Raw genomic sequence first — 17771 nt, 5'->3', positions numbered from 1 at the left:
AGGACTAGCTGAATGGATATCCTTCATCTATACCTTTTGCCTTGTAGATTGCACATAAAAGTAGGTAACATCTTTGTCCAGACTTATCCAGATCTTCTCTGAAGAACGTACATCTTTCAAGTCTTCACCCAAGTGTATCAACCTCCATGAACTGTCTGTGACCGTTTCTGTCCAACAGACATCCCCCTTTCCCCTAAACTCCTTTTCTCTATCTTACCTCATTTGGTACTTCATTAGACTACTCCTGGTCATTTTCTTTGGTGCTTTTGTCTTTTCAGTTAGATTGCAAAGCCTTTGAGAGTAGGAGCTACGATATTTCTATATCCCTCCTCATGCCAGAAAAGTACCCATGCATAAGAAATGCAAAGGTTAGGCAAGGCAACCGATTTGTCTTAATTTACATCAATTTCTTTCACCTAGCAGCTTGCACAATTTGAATGTGGAAAATGATGATCACATATTGTTCTAAGCCTCTTCAAGAATCAGATATATCATCAAGGTTAAGTAAGCAAAGGAGAATAGCTTTTAAAAGCAACTCTCATATGTGGACTGATTTTAATGAAATCTGTTAAAGGCAGCTGTTATAGATTTGTTTTTATGTTCACTTTTTTTGATACTCACTAATGAAACTGATTTTTTGTATTTCTGAATTTCCTAAATAATTGTTCTGCTTTGTTGGTTATGGCTTTCCAAATGGCCATGTTCTTGTTTGATAATGTACATCAAATACAGCAAATTGTAATTAGCATTTAAAATTGATCAATCTCTAGCAATCAAAGACCCTTTTTTAAGCACCTACTAAAGTCCAGGCACTGTGCTAGGTGATGGGGATACAAAGACAAAGCATTTCCTGACCTCAAGGAGCTTACATTCTGTTAGGGGAGACATATATAGAGAGAGTGTCCCAAAAGTCTTAGTGTAGTGCTAAAGTCATTAGAGCTTAAAACTACACTAAAACTTTTGGGACAACTTGTATGAACATGTACATATGTATTTACAAAGTTATACAAATACATATGAAGTGATTTGGGCAGCTATAGGAGGGGAAAGAAAATTATTAGGAAAAGTGTTTTAATATAGTTTTATAGTAATTTGCAATATCAGGAAACAAAAAGTCAGTTAAGTATACTAATGTAAGACAATGCATGAAATATGGGGAGGATTTTGAAGAATATTCTGTTAGTTAAAATAGACCCTGAGGTTAGACAAGCTTTCCAGTGAAATTATTTTGTTTTGCTCTTTTGGTAGAAGAATGATCCTTGTGTCCTGTGTTTTCTGGGAGAATCTGTGAAACAACATTCAGGCATTGAGCTCAGAGTATTTTGTAAATGTATATTTTGTTTATGGTATATATGACATGCTGCCAACTTTTTCCTGCATATAGAATTACTGTCTTGATCTATATACAATAGGGTAATTTTTAACCAAATTTTATTGTCTTCTTTAAAATGCTTCATATCTGTAGAAGTATAGTAGGATTTAAAATAATTGAATTATTCATGTAACTTTAAAAGGGTTTCTTTCAATGGGAATTTTATACCATAAAATTCATTATTTAATTCTTTAGGTTTAGAAAGAAATTATTACTTTGTTAATTTCTTAAAATAATTAGTCAAGTGTTATAGTTAATCATGGTGTTTAAAGAAGAGGAGGAAATTATAATAAACTAATTATAGGAAAATATTTATATTGTCCATTATTTGGGGTTTTTTTGTTAAATCTTGTGTTATCCTGACTGTGTTTCCACAATACTTGAATTGTTTCTTTCTGGCTGCTTACAATATTTTCTCCTTGACTTGGGAACTCTGGAATTTGGCTACAATATTCGTAGGAGTTTTCCTATGGGGATCTTTTTCAGGAGGTGATTGGTGGATTCTTTCAATTTCTATTTTGCCCTGTGCTTCTAAAATATCAGGGCAGTTTTCCTTGATAATTTCTTGAAAGATGATGTCTAGGCTCTTTTTTTGATTATGGCTTTCAGATAGTCCAATAATTTTTAAATTATCTCTCCTGGATATATTTTCTAGGTAAGTTGTTTTTCCAGTGAGATATTTCACATTGTTTTCTATTTTTTTATTCTTTTGGTTTTGTTTTACAGTGTCTTGATTTCTCATAAAGTCACTAGCTTCCAATTGCTCCATTCTAATTTTTAAGTATTTTCTTCAGTTAGCTTTTGGACTTCCTTTTTCATTTGGCCAATTTTGCTTTTTAAGGCGTTCTTCTCCTCATTGGCTTTTTGGACCTCTTTTGTCATTTAGATTAGGCTATTTTTTAAGATGTTATTTTCTTCAATATTTTTTTGGGTCTCCTTTAGCAAGCTGTTGACTTGTTTTTCATGATTTTCTTGCATCACTCTCATTTCTCTTCCCAGTTTTTTCTCCACTTCCCTTACTTGCTTCTCAGAATCCTTTTTGAGCTCTTCTATGGCCTGGCACCAATTCATATTTTTCTTGGAGGCTTTGGATGTAGGAGCTTTGACTTTGTTGTCTTCTTCTGGTTGTATATTTTGATCTTCTTTGTCACCAAAGTAAGATTCTATGGTCTGTCTCTTTTTGTGCTGCTTACTCATGATCCCAGCCAATTACTTGAGTTATAAACTCTTTGTTAAGGTAGGGGGCTCTGCTTCTAGTGTGGAGAAGGTAATGTCCCGAGCTTTGGGGGTTTTATACAGCTGTTTGCAGAGATACTTCTAGGGACCTGTAAATTTTCAGTTCTTCCAAAGTGGTATGATAAGGGGGGGGAGGTGTTTCCTCCCTTCCTGGCCTGTGCTCTGGTCTATGAGTGACTGCAGGTATTCTTTTCTGCCTTGGAACTGTGAGGAGGATTTCCTGTCCATCACCAGTACAAGCTCCACCATGCCAGCACTCCTCCTAGCCCCAGTACCACCACCTAGAACTGTGACCCTGATCCAAGGAGGGCACCAGCAAAGAGATCCCTGCAAATCCCCCTCTGATCAGCCACCCAATTCTCCCTCAGTCTGTGGGCTGGAAGGAGCTGCCACTTGAGGACTGGGGCTGGGACCAAGCTTCTCTCTCACCACAGTCACAGACTTTTCCTACTGATCTTCTAAGTTGTCTTTGGCATTCGTGGGTTGAGAAGTCTAGAAACTGCTACAGCTGCCTGTGATTCAGTGCTCTGAGGGGTGCATCAGGTTCTCTGAGGCCTGTTTTGCCTGCGTGCCCATGGTGAACTGCGTTCCTCTCATAGCCGGGTGTGATAGACCTTTCCAATCAACCATCCAAGTGGTCTTGGGCTCGAAATGTGCTTCACTCTGTCTTTTTGTGGGTTCTGCTGCTTTAGAATTTGTTTAAAGTCATTTTTTACAGGTATTTGGAGGGGTTTGGGGGAGAGCTCAAGCAAGTCACTGCTTATACTCCACCATCTTGGCTCTGCCCTCTATGTTGTCCATTATTGAATCAAATAAAGCTTTTATTTGATCTGTATAAAGTGATTGAAGACATTAAAGAAATTGTGCATGTGTTAAAATAAAGGAATACTTTTGTGAAATGAAAATAATAGTAATAGCTTATAATATGGTAGCCAGTAATAGCCAGTAATTATATAGTGCTTTAAAGCTTGGAAAGTATTTTACTTATGTTAACTAATTTGATAGTCAATTGACAAAGTGTTTTAAGTAAATAAATAGGAAAAACATTTTCCTACCCACTGGAGCCTTTTTCACTTAAGTAGTAGTTTAGTGAGTGATGAGTTACAAAGTAAGTGCTTTAGGATGCTTTTCCACATGTGCTTTGATTTAGGTTGTCCTGTGCTTAATTCTTCAAAGATCTACCATTTTATCTATGTGGCTGTTGCCTCTACCAATGAGAATCGTGATCCTCCATTCCTAAATAGAGAGTTTACTAAGTTACTGTGGTTAATGCAATTTGTTTTCTGATAGCCAACCGACTAGTGCTGTTTCTCCAAACTCAGCTAGGTCCTTGTACAGCAGACATACAGCCTATCAAAGGGCATGTCATCAAAGCCTTTCTAGCATATACTCCATAGAGATAGCATTTAGGAGCCTATGATTGCCTCCATATTATTGGGTGTCTTCAGAATTGGTTACTAGTCAAGGAAGATACTCAATATACTTGAAAAACTCCTATAGATTTTATAATTGGGCAGAATACCATATGAAAAGATATAAAAATTGTGAAGTATTTCCCAGATTTCTTTACCATGGTTATTTGTATTTAATTTTAAAAAATTAGAAATTAAGGCCTTCAGAATGTGGAGGAATGAATTTGCAAGATAACTAACATGACTGAAAACAACATTCTCCATATTTACTTACTCTTGGGTGTCAATAAATTTAAGATCTTAAGAACTGATTTTCTGTGTTTTTTTTCCCTTTCCATTCACACTCATATCTTTTATATTTCAGTGTGATGGACAGTATATCCCCCTTCCTAGTCTACAAGGAATAGCAGTGTTGAATATCCCAAGTTATGCTGGAGGTACTAATTTCTGGGGCGGAACTAAAGAGGATGATGTAAGTAGTATTAATAAGTAGTTTGAAATATATATCAATAAAAACATTGTGATCCTTTTTGTTGTAATTATTCTATTGACTTTTTAACTTACAAAATTAACAGAAAGATATGCCAATCAATCAACAGTCATTTATTAAACACTGCTCTGTACCAGGCACTGTGCTAAGTGTGGGAATACAAATATAAGCAAAAAATTCCTTTCCTCAGGGAGCTTATATTCTAATGGGGAAAATAACACATAAAAGGAAGCTGAAAAGTTGAGGGAGAATAAAAGAGAAAGTACCTGGAACTGGGGTGTGATGGAGAACTTCAGAAGTTGCATGAAAGAATTTAACTCTTCCCCCTCCCCATCTACCCTCACCACAGGTAGACATATGCCTTCTTTTAGTTTAAAGTTTGAAAAAAATTATCTTAGTGCTTTATTTAAATGGTTTCTGATTGAGTTTACTTTTAACTGCCAGGAATTTGAGATCAGGAGACAATTTCAAGAGTTATATGACAATAACAGAAAAGAACTTGTGCTTTAATAATCTGTCTTCGTGGAGATAAAAAGAGGTCCTCTCATCTTTGGCTTATTGTTTTTCTGTTCTCTCTGATTTCTTATAACTCCCTTCCCCATTTTTCTACCATGAATATACAAAATGAAATATGAAAACAAGTTGGAAAGTGCAGATCACTTTGGAAATTTAAAGATATTTTGTCATTTTTTGTGTGGCAAGGTCAAGAAAATTGTAATAAGATAATTTTAGAGCTCACTAGAGGGACTTGATCTGAAGGGTTTTCGAATCTGTCCAATGGTAAACTTGAATCCTGACTCCGCTTTTTACTTTCTATCTTTGTGACCTTGGGCAAATCACTTCAGCTTTGGGATTCTTCAATTTCATCTTATGTAAAAATGAATGTTAGGCGAGATGGTCTTGTAGGTTCCTTCCAGCTCTGAAACACGTGGATATGCACTTTAACTATTTTTGTAAGGAATCAGAGATCCTAAAATGATAGTAAGTCATCAAATTTTGGGGCAATTTGTTGCCCTCAATAGGAAGATATATGTCTTGATATTACTACTGAAAGTAATGTATTAATTTTCCACTAATGATTTTATTTCCATGTTAATAGTCAGAAATAAAGTAAGGCAGTCACATGCATGCTTATTAGGATACCACTTCAGGTTTAAGATAACCCATGCATTGCCTGATTTTGTTCTGTATGGAATGATTATTATATTATTTTTAACATAAAAGGACTACTTATGGGATTGAGGGAAAACATCCTAACTGATTAAAAGCCTAAAGTATTTCATAATAAAAAGGTTTGTGGAGATGTATGTTACTGTAAACACACAATATGGTAATGTTTCTGCATTAATTACCAGAAATAAATTACTATTCACGAAGTAATTTATATGCACACTGTTATTCATAATATTTGTTAGATTTCCTTCATGAATGGAGCCTATTAGAATACTTTAAGATAGGCCACAATTTCAGTGTTTGCCACTTCTAGACATCTTTTAGGGTTTTCTAAATAGGCATGTGTCATTTTAGGAAGAGAGTTTTGATGTACTCACAGACCCTTGATGAGAAATTTTTTGAAAGCTGCTTTATGCTGGTATAAAGCATTTAAATACGTTGACACCTACAAAATAACTTTAAAAGATTGCTTTCTAAGGAGAGAGGCATGGAAGTTATATCCACATGATGCCTGAAACACTTATCATTGTAAGTGTTTATAAGCCATATGTCAATAGCTTGCTTTCATTATATTTTTGTGTATAATTTTATACTTTTTTTCTAGTTCTTTTTGTTGGTAGGTCTTGTCCTGATACAAGAGACCCAGCTTCCATATTTTACCTTCTATTCCTCTTCATTGTTTAAATCATAAGTGCTTTTATACTGCAGAATATTTTTGTTTCCAAGAGTTGCTTTATTGTTAGACTGAAGTTTGCCTCATGCTTGTAACCTAACACTGTCTAACTCTTAGGCCTCTCTCTGGATGTGTATTCATTTTCATTGCAGATATTTACTGCACCATCTTTTGATGACAAGATACTGGAGGTCGTTGCGGTATTTGGTAGCATGCAGATGGCAATGTCCAGAGTCATAAAACTGCAGCATCACCGAATAGCTCAGGTCTGTGGCTTTTGCAATATCCACTAGCGGGCCTTGGGCCAGGGAGAAGAGAGATCATTTAAGTAACTCTGATGCCAGACACTAATTTATAAAGTGTTGACTTTGTTTTAACGTCAACTGTTAATGAGTTACCATAACTGATGAACAAAGTACAATAGCCTGTCCTTCTCTGGATAATCCTGGCTAAAAGCCACAGCCTTTAAAATGGAGCTGAGTGCAGGTGGACTATTATCCAGGGCTATTCGTGCCATAAAATAACATCTTTGTTTTATTTCAGTGTCGGTCTGTAAAGATCACCATACTTGGAGATGAGGGGGTGCCAGTACAAGTAGATGGAGAGGCATGGATCCAGCCTCCAGGGATTATTAAAATCGTGCACAAGAACAGAGCTCAGATGTTAACAAGAGACAGAGTATGTAACAGGAACCATTTTGCTGCCTGTGTCTACTTTGCTATAAAGCTTTTTGTTAAAAACAGCAACACACATAACTTGACTCATTCTGGAAAATAGAAAATAAAGGAAAGACTGGGATTTCTTCTAATATTATAAACTCAAATGAGTTTCATGTGCTTGATAAGCTCATGTGCTTATGATTAACTCATGTGCTCAGTAATTCCAAGATTAAACACTTAAAACATAAAAAAATAGACTTCATTCTCTGCCCATATTTATTGTCACTTAGAGATTAAAATGAAAAATTCAGGCACTTCGCCATTTCAGTGCTAGGTCAGTTAAGTCACACACATATACATGTTTTCATTTTGCTACAAAAGAAAAACAATTATACATATACCTATAAAACAGATATGGGTATATGTTTATATATAATTGTATATAATATATAATAATTTGTATTCTATTGTATGTTTTTATTAAATGCCATAACTAACATATATACATATGTGTGTGTGCATACATATATATATATATATATATATATATAAAATTGGTTTTGTTTTTATAGCAAAATGAAAATATATATTTCCTACATTTTTCATTGGATTTAATATGAGGTTTAATTGGGAAAAGATTGCCTTCATGCAACATTAACGTAATCTCTTCAGATACTTATTTAATTTGGATGCAACACAATAAGCTAATAACTCACTATATATTGAATTCAATAGGCTTTTGAAAACACCCTCAAATCTTGGGAAGACAAACAAAAGTATGATGCTTCTAAGGTGCCCCCCCGACCTCAGTTGTATTCACAGCAAGCGATTGATTTAGCCACAGAAGAGGAAGTTACACAAATGCAGCTCTGTTCACAGGCTGCAGAAGAACTCATTACTCGGTAAGCACTAGCAAACTGACTGAGTTTGACCGACTGATCAACAAACGTTTATTAAGTGCCTATTGTACTGGGTGCCAGGCATTGTGCTTAGCTATGGACAGACTCTAATATGATAAAAAGAAATAGTCCCTACTCTGAAGGAGTTTGCATTTATAGCAGGAAACAACATGGATAGCATGTAAAATATGTTCACATATTTGCAAATCTTAAAGCATTGTATACATGCTAGATCTTATTATTATTTTCATTAATAATGACTCTCTTGTCTCCCTTTCTAAATGTATCTTTTATCATTAATATCCTGTAACCTACTTTTTGCAACCAAATTATTGTTGTCCACATTTATTTTAGAAATGTTTTCACCAAAAATGGTGAAAATAAAGTTTTAACACTTAAGGTTTTATGGTACAACTGTTTCTCCAGTGGGGTAAGATAAAGAAAGAGTTAATGAATTTATGTTATATCAAATAATTGTTGAAAAAGTAAGTCATTGATTAAGCCTTGACATTTTTTGTATAAATATTTTTTGTTATGAAGTTGCTTATTGTAATAGAATTTGAGCTAAACCCATGGTGCTTAAACAGGTATATTTTTTTCATAATGGATGCATTTTGACTTAAAAGTAAATTGTTTTGCTTAATTTGTTTAAATACTTTACTATTTTCCACACTTTCATGTGTCTCCCCATCCTGATCCCACAAAAACTCCATAGTAATGATCCTCTAAAAGGCAGGCTGCTAAAATTCTGCTTTGTTTATAGAATCTGTGAAGCAGCAAAAGTTCACAGTCTTTTGGAGCAAGAATTAGCTCATGCTGTGAATGCATGTTCCCATGCCCTGAATAAAGCCAACCCAAGGTTTCCTGAGGTAAGGAACTAGTTCTTATGGTTAAATAAAACCTAATCTTTTATCTAGATTTCAATTCACTGTGTTTTCCAGCATGTTAGGGTCATTATTGACAGCTAAAGAATAAAACATGCTTAAGAATGGCCAGGATCTTGAGGGAAATGTGTGATTTGCATTGATGTATTTGGCTTCATTTTTGGCCCATTTTCTTTCCTTCCATTATACTTTCTATTCCATTTTTGGTATAGCTCTATAATTTTGTTGTTGTTCAGTCGTTTCAGTCACGTCCAACTCATGATGACCCCATTTGGGGTTTTCTTGGCAAAGATACTAGAGTGCTTTGCCATTTCCTTCTCTGATAGCTCACCCTTTAAATGTGACCTTTCACATATTTCCCTCCTTCCTATTCCTTCCTTTCTTCTCTCCCTCCAGAAATTTTCTCTACTTTTTTTCCCATACTTCCCTTTTTTCCCTATGATTCCACATGAATAACATCCCAGGTTTTATCTCCTAAGCATTTGAATCAAGGACTTCTCAAAGATGTAGGCTGAAAGTATTCTTGTTTAATTTTTAAAATTAAGTTTAAAATAGTTACTTTTTATAATTTCAAAATATATAGCCTTTTGTCCAAATGGATAAAATGCTTTTGTTTGTTAAAATGTAACTCCTCTAGAAAGATGATACTATTCTGAATGAATTATAAAAATAAATCATAAGAAGATTCCATTCTTTTGTCATACTGGACAGAGTGCTCTTTAGAATCTGGAAGGCCTGGGTTCAAATCCCACTTTACTAGCTGTGTTGACTTTCTCCTTCCCCTTTGCCATGGCCCCAAGTAAAGGAAGTAAAGTAAAGGAACCTAGATCTTACCTGAGAACTTTATTAGCAAGCATAGCTATGAGAAAACACTCATGTGTATGTATATATATATGTATATGTGTGTATATATACATATTCACACATACATACTTGTGTGTATATATATCCTGAATCCTCTCCCTACAAGACTATAATGCATATATTTGTTTTAACCTTTTCTCTTTCCCTGACCTACCCATGACACTTCTACGCATCATCATCATCCTTCATCTCTCCCCAAACTTCACTAATTCCACCCTCCAAGAAATTTTACCCTTATTGTTTATCATAGTTGGCATGGCTCAGATAGGACTGGTTCATGACTGGCTTTCATTACCAGGACAACAACATAAGTGTGCTTGTACATCGCTGTCAGCACTGAATTCAGCCTGGCAAGTGCTGACTCAGCACTTGGGTGATTTTTTTTTTTTTTTTTTTTTTTCCCCAGATTGACCTGTTTCCTTCTTCAGTTGTCTAGGTCTTGTCTATGGTCTCTGAAGTAACCATTTCTTCCTTGTAGGTCTCTCTTTTGTCTAGATGTCTGAATGATTCCATTTCTCTATTGGGAAACAACCCCCTCCCCCTGCCCCCCATGGTACAGGTGAAATTTAACACAAGATCCTTAACACTTTTAAGGTTAACAATTCTTTTTAACCTTCAAGCTCAACACAGCTCTGTCTTATTAGCCTCAGCATGGCACTATCTACATTAATGCATATTTTGTTGCTACCCAAATTCTTATTTCATAGGTTCTTAGTGACTGAATCTCAGTGCCTTCCCCTTTCCCAATCGTTAGGCTCCCCCCTCCCAGGCCCCCCCTCCCCTGCCAATAAGCTATGGGACTTCAGCCAAGTCATTTAACTTTCTGAGCCTCAGTTTCCTCATCTCCTCATAATGGTTGTAGTACCTACCTGACAGAGTTACTGCGAGGTTAAATGAAATAATTCATTGCACTGCATTATTTTAAGTGCATTGCAAACCTTAAAGAATTATGTAAATATCAGGCTTTTTATTGTTATTTTTATTATTTTCTGCAATTGAAGTTACTTATCTTTCTTTTTTTCTTTTACCCATGATTTGAGTGATATAAGTAACTCATCTTAGAGAGTTATCTGGAACACTCAGAGGTTATGTGACTTACCTACTGTCATACAGCAAGTATGTATCAAAGGCAGGAGTTGAACCTGGGTTTTCTTGATTCCTAGGCCAGCCTTCTATTCATTCTGCCATGCTTTTAAATAAGTTACTTAAATAAGACTTGAAAACAAGATTTTGGCCCCATGTTCAGGGCCTAGAAGAAACCTGAATAAGAATCAGGTGATAGAATACTGAGAATTTAGTTAACTCTATCTTTCCTTTTATTGGTTTTTGGTTTCAAGAGAATGTGTTTTCAGAAGTGGGGAACTGAGTACATTTACTGGAGGTAACCCATGGATATAAGATAGAGAAGAAAGAGGCAAATGTGATGAGACAGATTTGCAAATTCTAAAGAATCCTGGTACTTCAAATGGCTTTGGAAAATTATAAGGCCAATTTAGCTAAGAATCTCAATATTTTGCTGATTACTGATGATTGAATCACAATTTAATTCAGTACCACTTATCTCTGTGACTTTCTTCTTTTCCAGAGCCTTACCAGAGACACTGCCATTGAAATAGCTGTCAATGTGAAGGCATTAAATAATGAAACGGAGTCTTTACTGATTGGGAGAGTTCCTTTGGTAAGGAGAGGGAAAGAAGTGTTTGATATTAGGGCATTGATGAAGGGATTCACTTGAAGGCCTCAGATTCACTGATGAACCTTTGCTTTTGAGGTTTAAGTGTTTCCTGTCTCTTTTTCTAAGTTCTTTCTTCTAGTAAATGAAAATCATTCTTATGCAAAAAACAAGAAAAATCTGCACCAGAGGCTGTGCCCTGACGATATCGTAGATTGAATTGCAGGGTGTTCCCTGAGAATACATAAGCCTTCTCCTGACAGTGTTTCCCCAGAAACACTTTGCCCAGAAGACCAAGTTACTGTTCACTGAATTAACAGTAAACACATAAATGACATAATCTCTATTTGCCCAGAAGGGGCAACCAAACACGGTTGGTCTTGGCCAGAGGTAAAATATTCAAGCACAGGTTATTCGTTAGACTAAGCATAGTGCCAAAAGAACCTTGGAGTGTTGAATTTTTTTGGAGATGCGGTCTCATTTTCCTAAGACAGGGGTTCTTGTTAAGCTTTTTTTTTTTGTCATGGACCCCTTTGGCAGTCTGTTGAAGCCTATGGTCTCCTCCTCAGAATAATGTTTTAAAATATGTAGGCTTACAAAGGAAACCAATTATATTGAAATGCAATTACAAAATTTTTTTTAAACAGGTTCATGGACTCTAGGTTAAGAACCTCAATCCTAGGATTTGTTCCTGGGGATGTCAGTAAGGTCCAGTGTAGAACCAACAGTCCATGAATCACAATCCCTTATCTTACTTAGCAGCTGAGCACAGTACAGTATAGTACAAATAGTAGGTGCTTAATAAATATTTATTGAATGAGTATAACTAACAATTAACTACAGATATATATCATAGATAGCTAGAAATAGATAAGAGATAGATAAATGATTACTGAATGTAAGACATTGTGCTAGATGCTGGGGATAGAAGTACACATAAGCAAGACACACACACACATGCACTCAAGGACACATGTTCTTACACTTGCATGTACAGATATTTAGATTGATACATAGCTACATAGATGATGGATAGATAGAGATGATAGAAGGAAAGAAGGAAAAAGGAAAGAAGGAAGTGAGGGGGACAGGGAAGGAAGCAAGGAAGATGAGTTCTGTAAGGAACATAAGTGCTAAGGTAAGAGGAAACCAACTAACCTGGGGCCAGTCCTCATGATAGGATGGCATTTCTTTCTCATTCCTTTGCCCTGGTGTAGATATGTGTGCACAGGCATTTCCTTTTGGAATCACTGTGCAGGGCTCCAAAGCCACCATACTGCAGAAGCTGGAACAGCCCTGTTCTTGGTAAACATGACTGGCAGTGACAAAATGGAATTCTGTGCCACCTGGCATTTGCTCATTCTCAGCTGTGAAGCCTTATCATCCTTTCTTAGCAATGACTGGCAGTGACTTCTTGCAACTTCAGTCAAATGTGGCTTTGGTCCCAGTTACTAGAATGAAGATTTGTATGGGGGAGATATTAGAACTAGCAGTTTCTAAAACTTTCCAGCAGGCTAAGTGTACTAGAAAACATTGCTTTTTCTGTACTTTTATTCTCCTAATCTAGAGGACTTATGATAGGTATAGATCCTCGAGTAGTTCATGTTTCTGAAAACTTAGTGTATTAAAACAGTTTATTATGGTGAGTACCCTGGGGTTGAGGTTCATGCTGCCTCATGGGTAATTCAATGGTAATGGTTATCAGCTCCATGCATTGTCAGTTTTACTGGTGTAATTAGTCCAAAATGACCAATCCCTCATCCCAATCCTATTGTGATAATTCAGCAAACATTTATTTAGTAATGTGTCAAGTGCAAGGCAGAAAGTGAATAGTGGATACAGGGGCAGGGGCAAGCCTTGGAATCAGGAAAACTTGGAATTCAGGAAAACCTGTTCTTGACTGATATAATGTGACTTGCCTGTATCACAGGCAAAAGATGATGATTAAGTTGTTTTATTCAAGTACTATCCCCTGCCCCCAATTAGGCTGAAAGCAGAGATTGTCTCTCATTTCATCTTGGCATGTACAATGTTTTGTTCATTTGGTGGGGAGGGGTATGGTTGAGTTTTGTTTTGGTTTAGCTTGGGGTTTTTTTTTTTTTTTTTTTTGGTCCAGACCAGTGATTTCATTTGTTTAGGGAACTCTCAATGTGGAAATTCTTGTCACTATTACAAGTTAGCAACTCATACAGAACTTCATACTTTTAAAAGATTTCCCTGAGAGATTAAATGATTTGCCCATGGTCATATGGTATGGGTCAGGAGCAGCAGAAGTTTTCCTGATTCCAGGCATGCCCCTTTATCCACTCACTGGTCTAGTTTCTAGTCCAGTCTTCATCAGTATCATTTGTGGAATCAGTTCCTGTGAAGAAGGGGCCAATTATTCCCCCCCCCAACTACCAACCAACTATCACTCATGGGGCAGACAAGCCAGGCTAGCTGAAAAAAGGCACTCTGAGGGAGATACAGGAGTCAATATATTCCAGACAATCCAAAACACTACCATCTCCCTTTAAACCATTTTGGAAGTAGTCTAGGACTCTAAATCCAAGAGCCTTGGGAATAGCAATGATTAAAAGGTGGTTGTCTATTTTTTATAGAATCCAGATGTACTTCTTTTGCTCATTTTAATCTATCACTTGACTAGTTATATATCACCTTATCTGTTTCACCTTAGTCTCCCTAATTTTGCTCCAGACATTTTTGAGTCTTATGCTTATTTTTCTTACACTTGCTCTATTAAGCCTGCCAGAAGGTATCTGTGCCAAGCAGTTCTCATTAAGGCAAGTCCTTGATCATTATTTTCTGTAACCATGATGACCTTTATGCTGCTTATTTGAGAATTATGTTTATTTTCCATAGTCTAGCCAGTCTGAGGAAGAGTAATTCCTAGATAAAGAAAATAACCCAATAACAATCCACATGAATAGAAATGTCAAAAAGCAGCACATTTATCCTGTGAGGTTTCTAATGGTACACCAGCTGCTGATGGTATCATTGGCAAGCAAGGATTAGAGCAAGGGTGGAAAGGTTATTATGTTTCATAGGGTGAGTTAGAAAAGAACATTTTTTTTGGTTGCTAACTAGATTAATAAAAGTTGCACAAAGTTATTTTCAAAGTATTTCTTCTGAGGTTGATAAAGGAATATTTTTAATCCTCTGGTAAATAGCAGTTGGAATCTCCGCATGAAGAACTGGTGTCCAATGCTTTACATGGTGTGGAGGTGGAATTGCAGAAGTTAGCGGAGATTCCATGGCTTTATTGCGTCCTACATTCAAATGATGATGAGGTTTGTGAAGTTTGATTCATTTCCATATGAAATTTGTTCTTTTCACGTTAAAAATAAGAAAGATATAAAACAGAAAAAACAGTTAAGAATAATCTTGTTTTTTTTTATTCCATAGACCAGAGCAAACTTATGAATTTTGACTTCCAGCTGCCCTGTTTCTGCACAAGAATTAAAAAGTCCTTGTATAAACAGAGATAGCCAAGGAATGTAAACATGTTTTAAATCAATCACTGGATAATGAACATTTCTTAAAGTTACCCTCATTTCATAATATTGACACAGGAAATATCTAAGGATTGTCTTTTTTTTTTTATCAGTGAGATTCTCTTCCTAAAATATCATAGAAGTGGCTCATTTTAAAATCTGTTTCAAACAGGATCCTCCTTTGGATTATACAAAAAGAAACAAAAGCACCGTGTTTCGCATTGTGCCCAAATTTAAGAAGGAGAAAGTCCAGAAGCTGAAGGCGAGCCCATTGCCTGGTAGGTGCTCCATGTGACAAGCAAAAGCACATTCTCATTGTAACAGATCTGATGAAAATAATGTTGCACTTAAAATATGTAGAAAGGATTCACTGGGCATCCACATTTATCAGCTATATAAGGAAATAAGGTAACCACTTTTTTGCCCTGTACTTTGCTTGGTGGATGTTAGTGTATTTGTATTTGGATGGTTCTTTATCCTCCGAAACAGCAATCTAAGATACAGGTATGTGACTTGTCTTTCCACTTCAAAGGGAAGTCTAGACACACACTCTAGAGTCCTTTAATGGAGTATATAGCAGCTTTCATCCGCTCCTTTAACCTACTAAATATTTTTCCCTAATAGCCATACATTCTTTTTCCTCTCAAGTGTAGAATCTTACTCTGCTGTTTCCCCATCCCAACACACACACACACACACACACACACAAACGCTGTCTCTGATGGCAATCTACAGTAGCACCTGTGTTTGTAAAGTAAAGATTAAACAATCTCTTTGCTGTTCTCTTTCCAGTTTTCCTTTCATTCAGCCCTGGAGATTGAACCTAATGACATTATATGCCTAAACTACAAATAAGAGCTGACCTTTCTGGTAGTAGCTGCCTTTTTACAACCAAACAAATTCATTACCTATTTGAATTAGCCTCTTACTCAAAAAAGCTCATAAAGTCTTAATGATGAGGTTTATAAAACAGTTGTCTAAGAACTAATTAAAAAAAAACCACAACATGGCACATGAGTAGGTTAATCTGAAGCTAACCAATGTTTAATAAAATATACAAGAGAATGATCATCCTGTACTAAACAATAATATAACACGACTAACCTCAGAGTGTAGTGCTGACAAAGCTTTTAAATGGCCTGTTAAATTGATTTAACAGAGTATTGGCTGCTTTAATTAGGGATATTAGAGAAATCAGTAGGTGGAAGAGATTTGAATTCAACAAGAGTATAATCACAACAAAGTTTCTGTAAAATTGAAACCCCCATATCAGATTTTATATTCTAATTAGAACTTATAGCTCGTTTCTACTGATAATGGAGCTTATAAATGGTCATTAAGAAGTAATCAGTACTCATTTGGCCCTTGTATCACTGATCCTAATGGTAAAAAAGTAAAGTTTTGATACATCTCCTGTAGTTTGGGCAGTGTTAATGAGGAAATTGGACTAAAGCTGAAAGCACGGCTGCCAGGCAATGAACCCTGTCTTTGGATAGATATTTTCTCATATTTACTGCTAATCTGTAACCTGCATGGAAAAAACAAAACCCAGGAAATTGTCCAGTTTTGTGGAGATGATACCTTTACCCTTTTCCTTGGCTAGCTCTTGCAGTTCTACTCTGTTCTCCTCTCTCTTTTGCCATCCTTTGCTTGTGATGCATTGAGCATGTAGAAATTAAGGGGGTTTTGCTCTTAACTTTGGTAGTTCAAAAGTGGGGCACAGATGAAGTTGCTGCTTGGCTGGATCAGCTCAATTTGGGAGAGTACACAGAAATCTTCATCCGCCATGACATCCGAGGGGCTGAGCTTTTGCACCTGGAAAGGCGAGATCTTAAGGTATTTCCTTTGTGCTACTTTTCTGCTCTTAAGATTTTTCTTAAACCTTAACTTCTTCTTCTGTTTGCCTTTTGTTATGTGCTTGTAGCTTGGCTTACCTTGTGTGAATATGCAATAAACTAATCCACACCTTCCTGTGGCCTGAGCTCTTTCTGAGTTGCACTGTACTTGAAGCTGAGGATATCAGCAATATGTTCTTATCAAATGCTTCACACAGAATGATAATGTAGCTGAGGCTCAGTGAACATAATCATTTCCCTCAGCAACAGCAGCACCTATGACTGCACTCTTACCTGCTTGAGCTTATTGCATGGGGATCAGTTTGGAAGGTGACAGCTGCTGGTGAAAGATCTTAAAGTCTTCTTATATAAGGTCAGGAGATGAAATTTTGCTCATAGTCATTAAGCATTTTAGTAAGTGTACATAAGGACTTAATGGGTAAGAGTTAGAACAATAGCCACATACAGATCTTATTTATCTGAGAGCAAAAGCTGATATTTTGTTGAATCATGTTAATAGAATATCAATAAATTCAAATTTCTTATCAGTTAATTACTTACAAAGTCATTTTTTCTTTAACAAACTAAATCAAAATTATGATTCTTTTTAAAGAAAACAACATGGAACTAAGTTGTCAAAAGTGATAGGGATAGATAATAGTTATACTTCAGTTTACAGACAAACACTATTTAACTGAGAATTAGCATTAGAAACATCCTAATTATTCTAGATTTGTGAGAGAAGAAAGTGTCTAAAAATTTAAGTTGTTTTTTTCTTATTCTTACATTCACGTGACACTGAGTTTTGCAGTAAACTTTACATACATCATCTCATTTGATTATCATAACTCTTAGAAGTAGGTAGGAAAAGCATTATTTTTGCTTTACAGATGGAGGAAAATAAGGTCCAGTAACCTTATCATTGCTAATGATTCTTAAAAGCTCATATTTGTATAGCAGTTTAAATGATTTGCCCACAACTAGTGAGTATAAGGGTGAGTATAAGGTTACATTTCTCATTACAAGTGATCTAATGATAATTAGCCATTATTTTTGCTAGCTTAAGTGATAGACAAGTAAGAAAAAAGTCTCCTTGCATATTGTAACA

The 17771-nt window shown here is 35.9% G+C and overlaps 1 protein-coding gene across 10 annotated transcripts in view; it reads left to right on the top strand.

Moving 5' to 3' along the window:
- DGKH (diacylglycerol kinase eta) overlaps positions 1–17771 on the top strand; it is a 226951-nt gene that overhangs the window by 192258 nt on the left and 16922 nt on the right. For 7 of the 10 annotated variants that reach the window (XM_078147618.1, XM_078147617.1, XM_020977010.2 and 4 more), the window contains 9 exons: positions 4385–4492; positions 6509–6622; positions 6900–7034; positions 7751–7917; positions 8678–8783; positions 11248–11340; positions 14505–14624; positions 15001–15106; positions 16534–16664. In XM_078147618.1, the coding sequence (XP_078003744.1) occupies positions 4385–4492; positions 6509–6622; positions 6900–7034; positions 7751–7917; positions 8678–8783; positions 11248–11340; positions 14505–14624; positions 15001–15106; positions 16534–16664 (1080 nt within the window). The remainder of the gene's footprint in view (positions 1–4384; positions 4493–6508; positions 6623–6899; positions 7035–7750; positions 7918–8677; positions 8784–11247; positions 11341–14504; positions 14625–15000; positions 15107–16533; positions 16665–17771) is intronic. The other 3 variants (XM_020977016.2, XM_020977013.2, XM_020977012.2) reach the window with 1 other exon arrangement.

The sequence above is a fragment of the Phascolarctos cinereus genome, unplaced genomic scaffold, assembly GCF_003287225.1.
Source record: "Phascolarctos cinereus isolate Bilbo 61053 unplaced genomic scaffold, phaCin_HiC Scaffold_7;HRSCAF=346, whole genome shotgun sequence".
NCBI lineage: Eukaryota > Metazoa > Chordata > Mammalia > Diprotodontia > Phascolarctidae > Phascolarctos > Phascolarctos cinereus.
The sequence above is the reverse complement of the archived record's forward strand: the minus strand, read 5'-3'. Positions and strand labels throughout refer to the sequence as shown.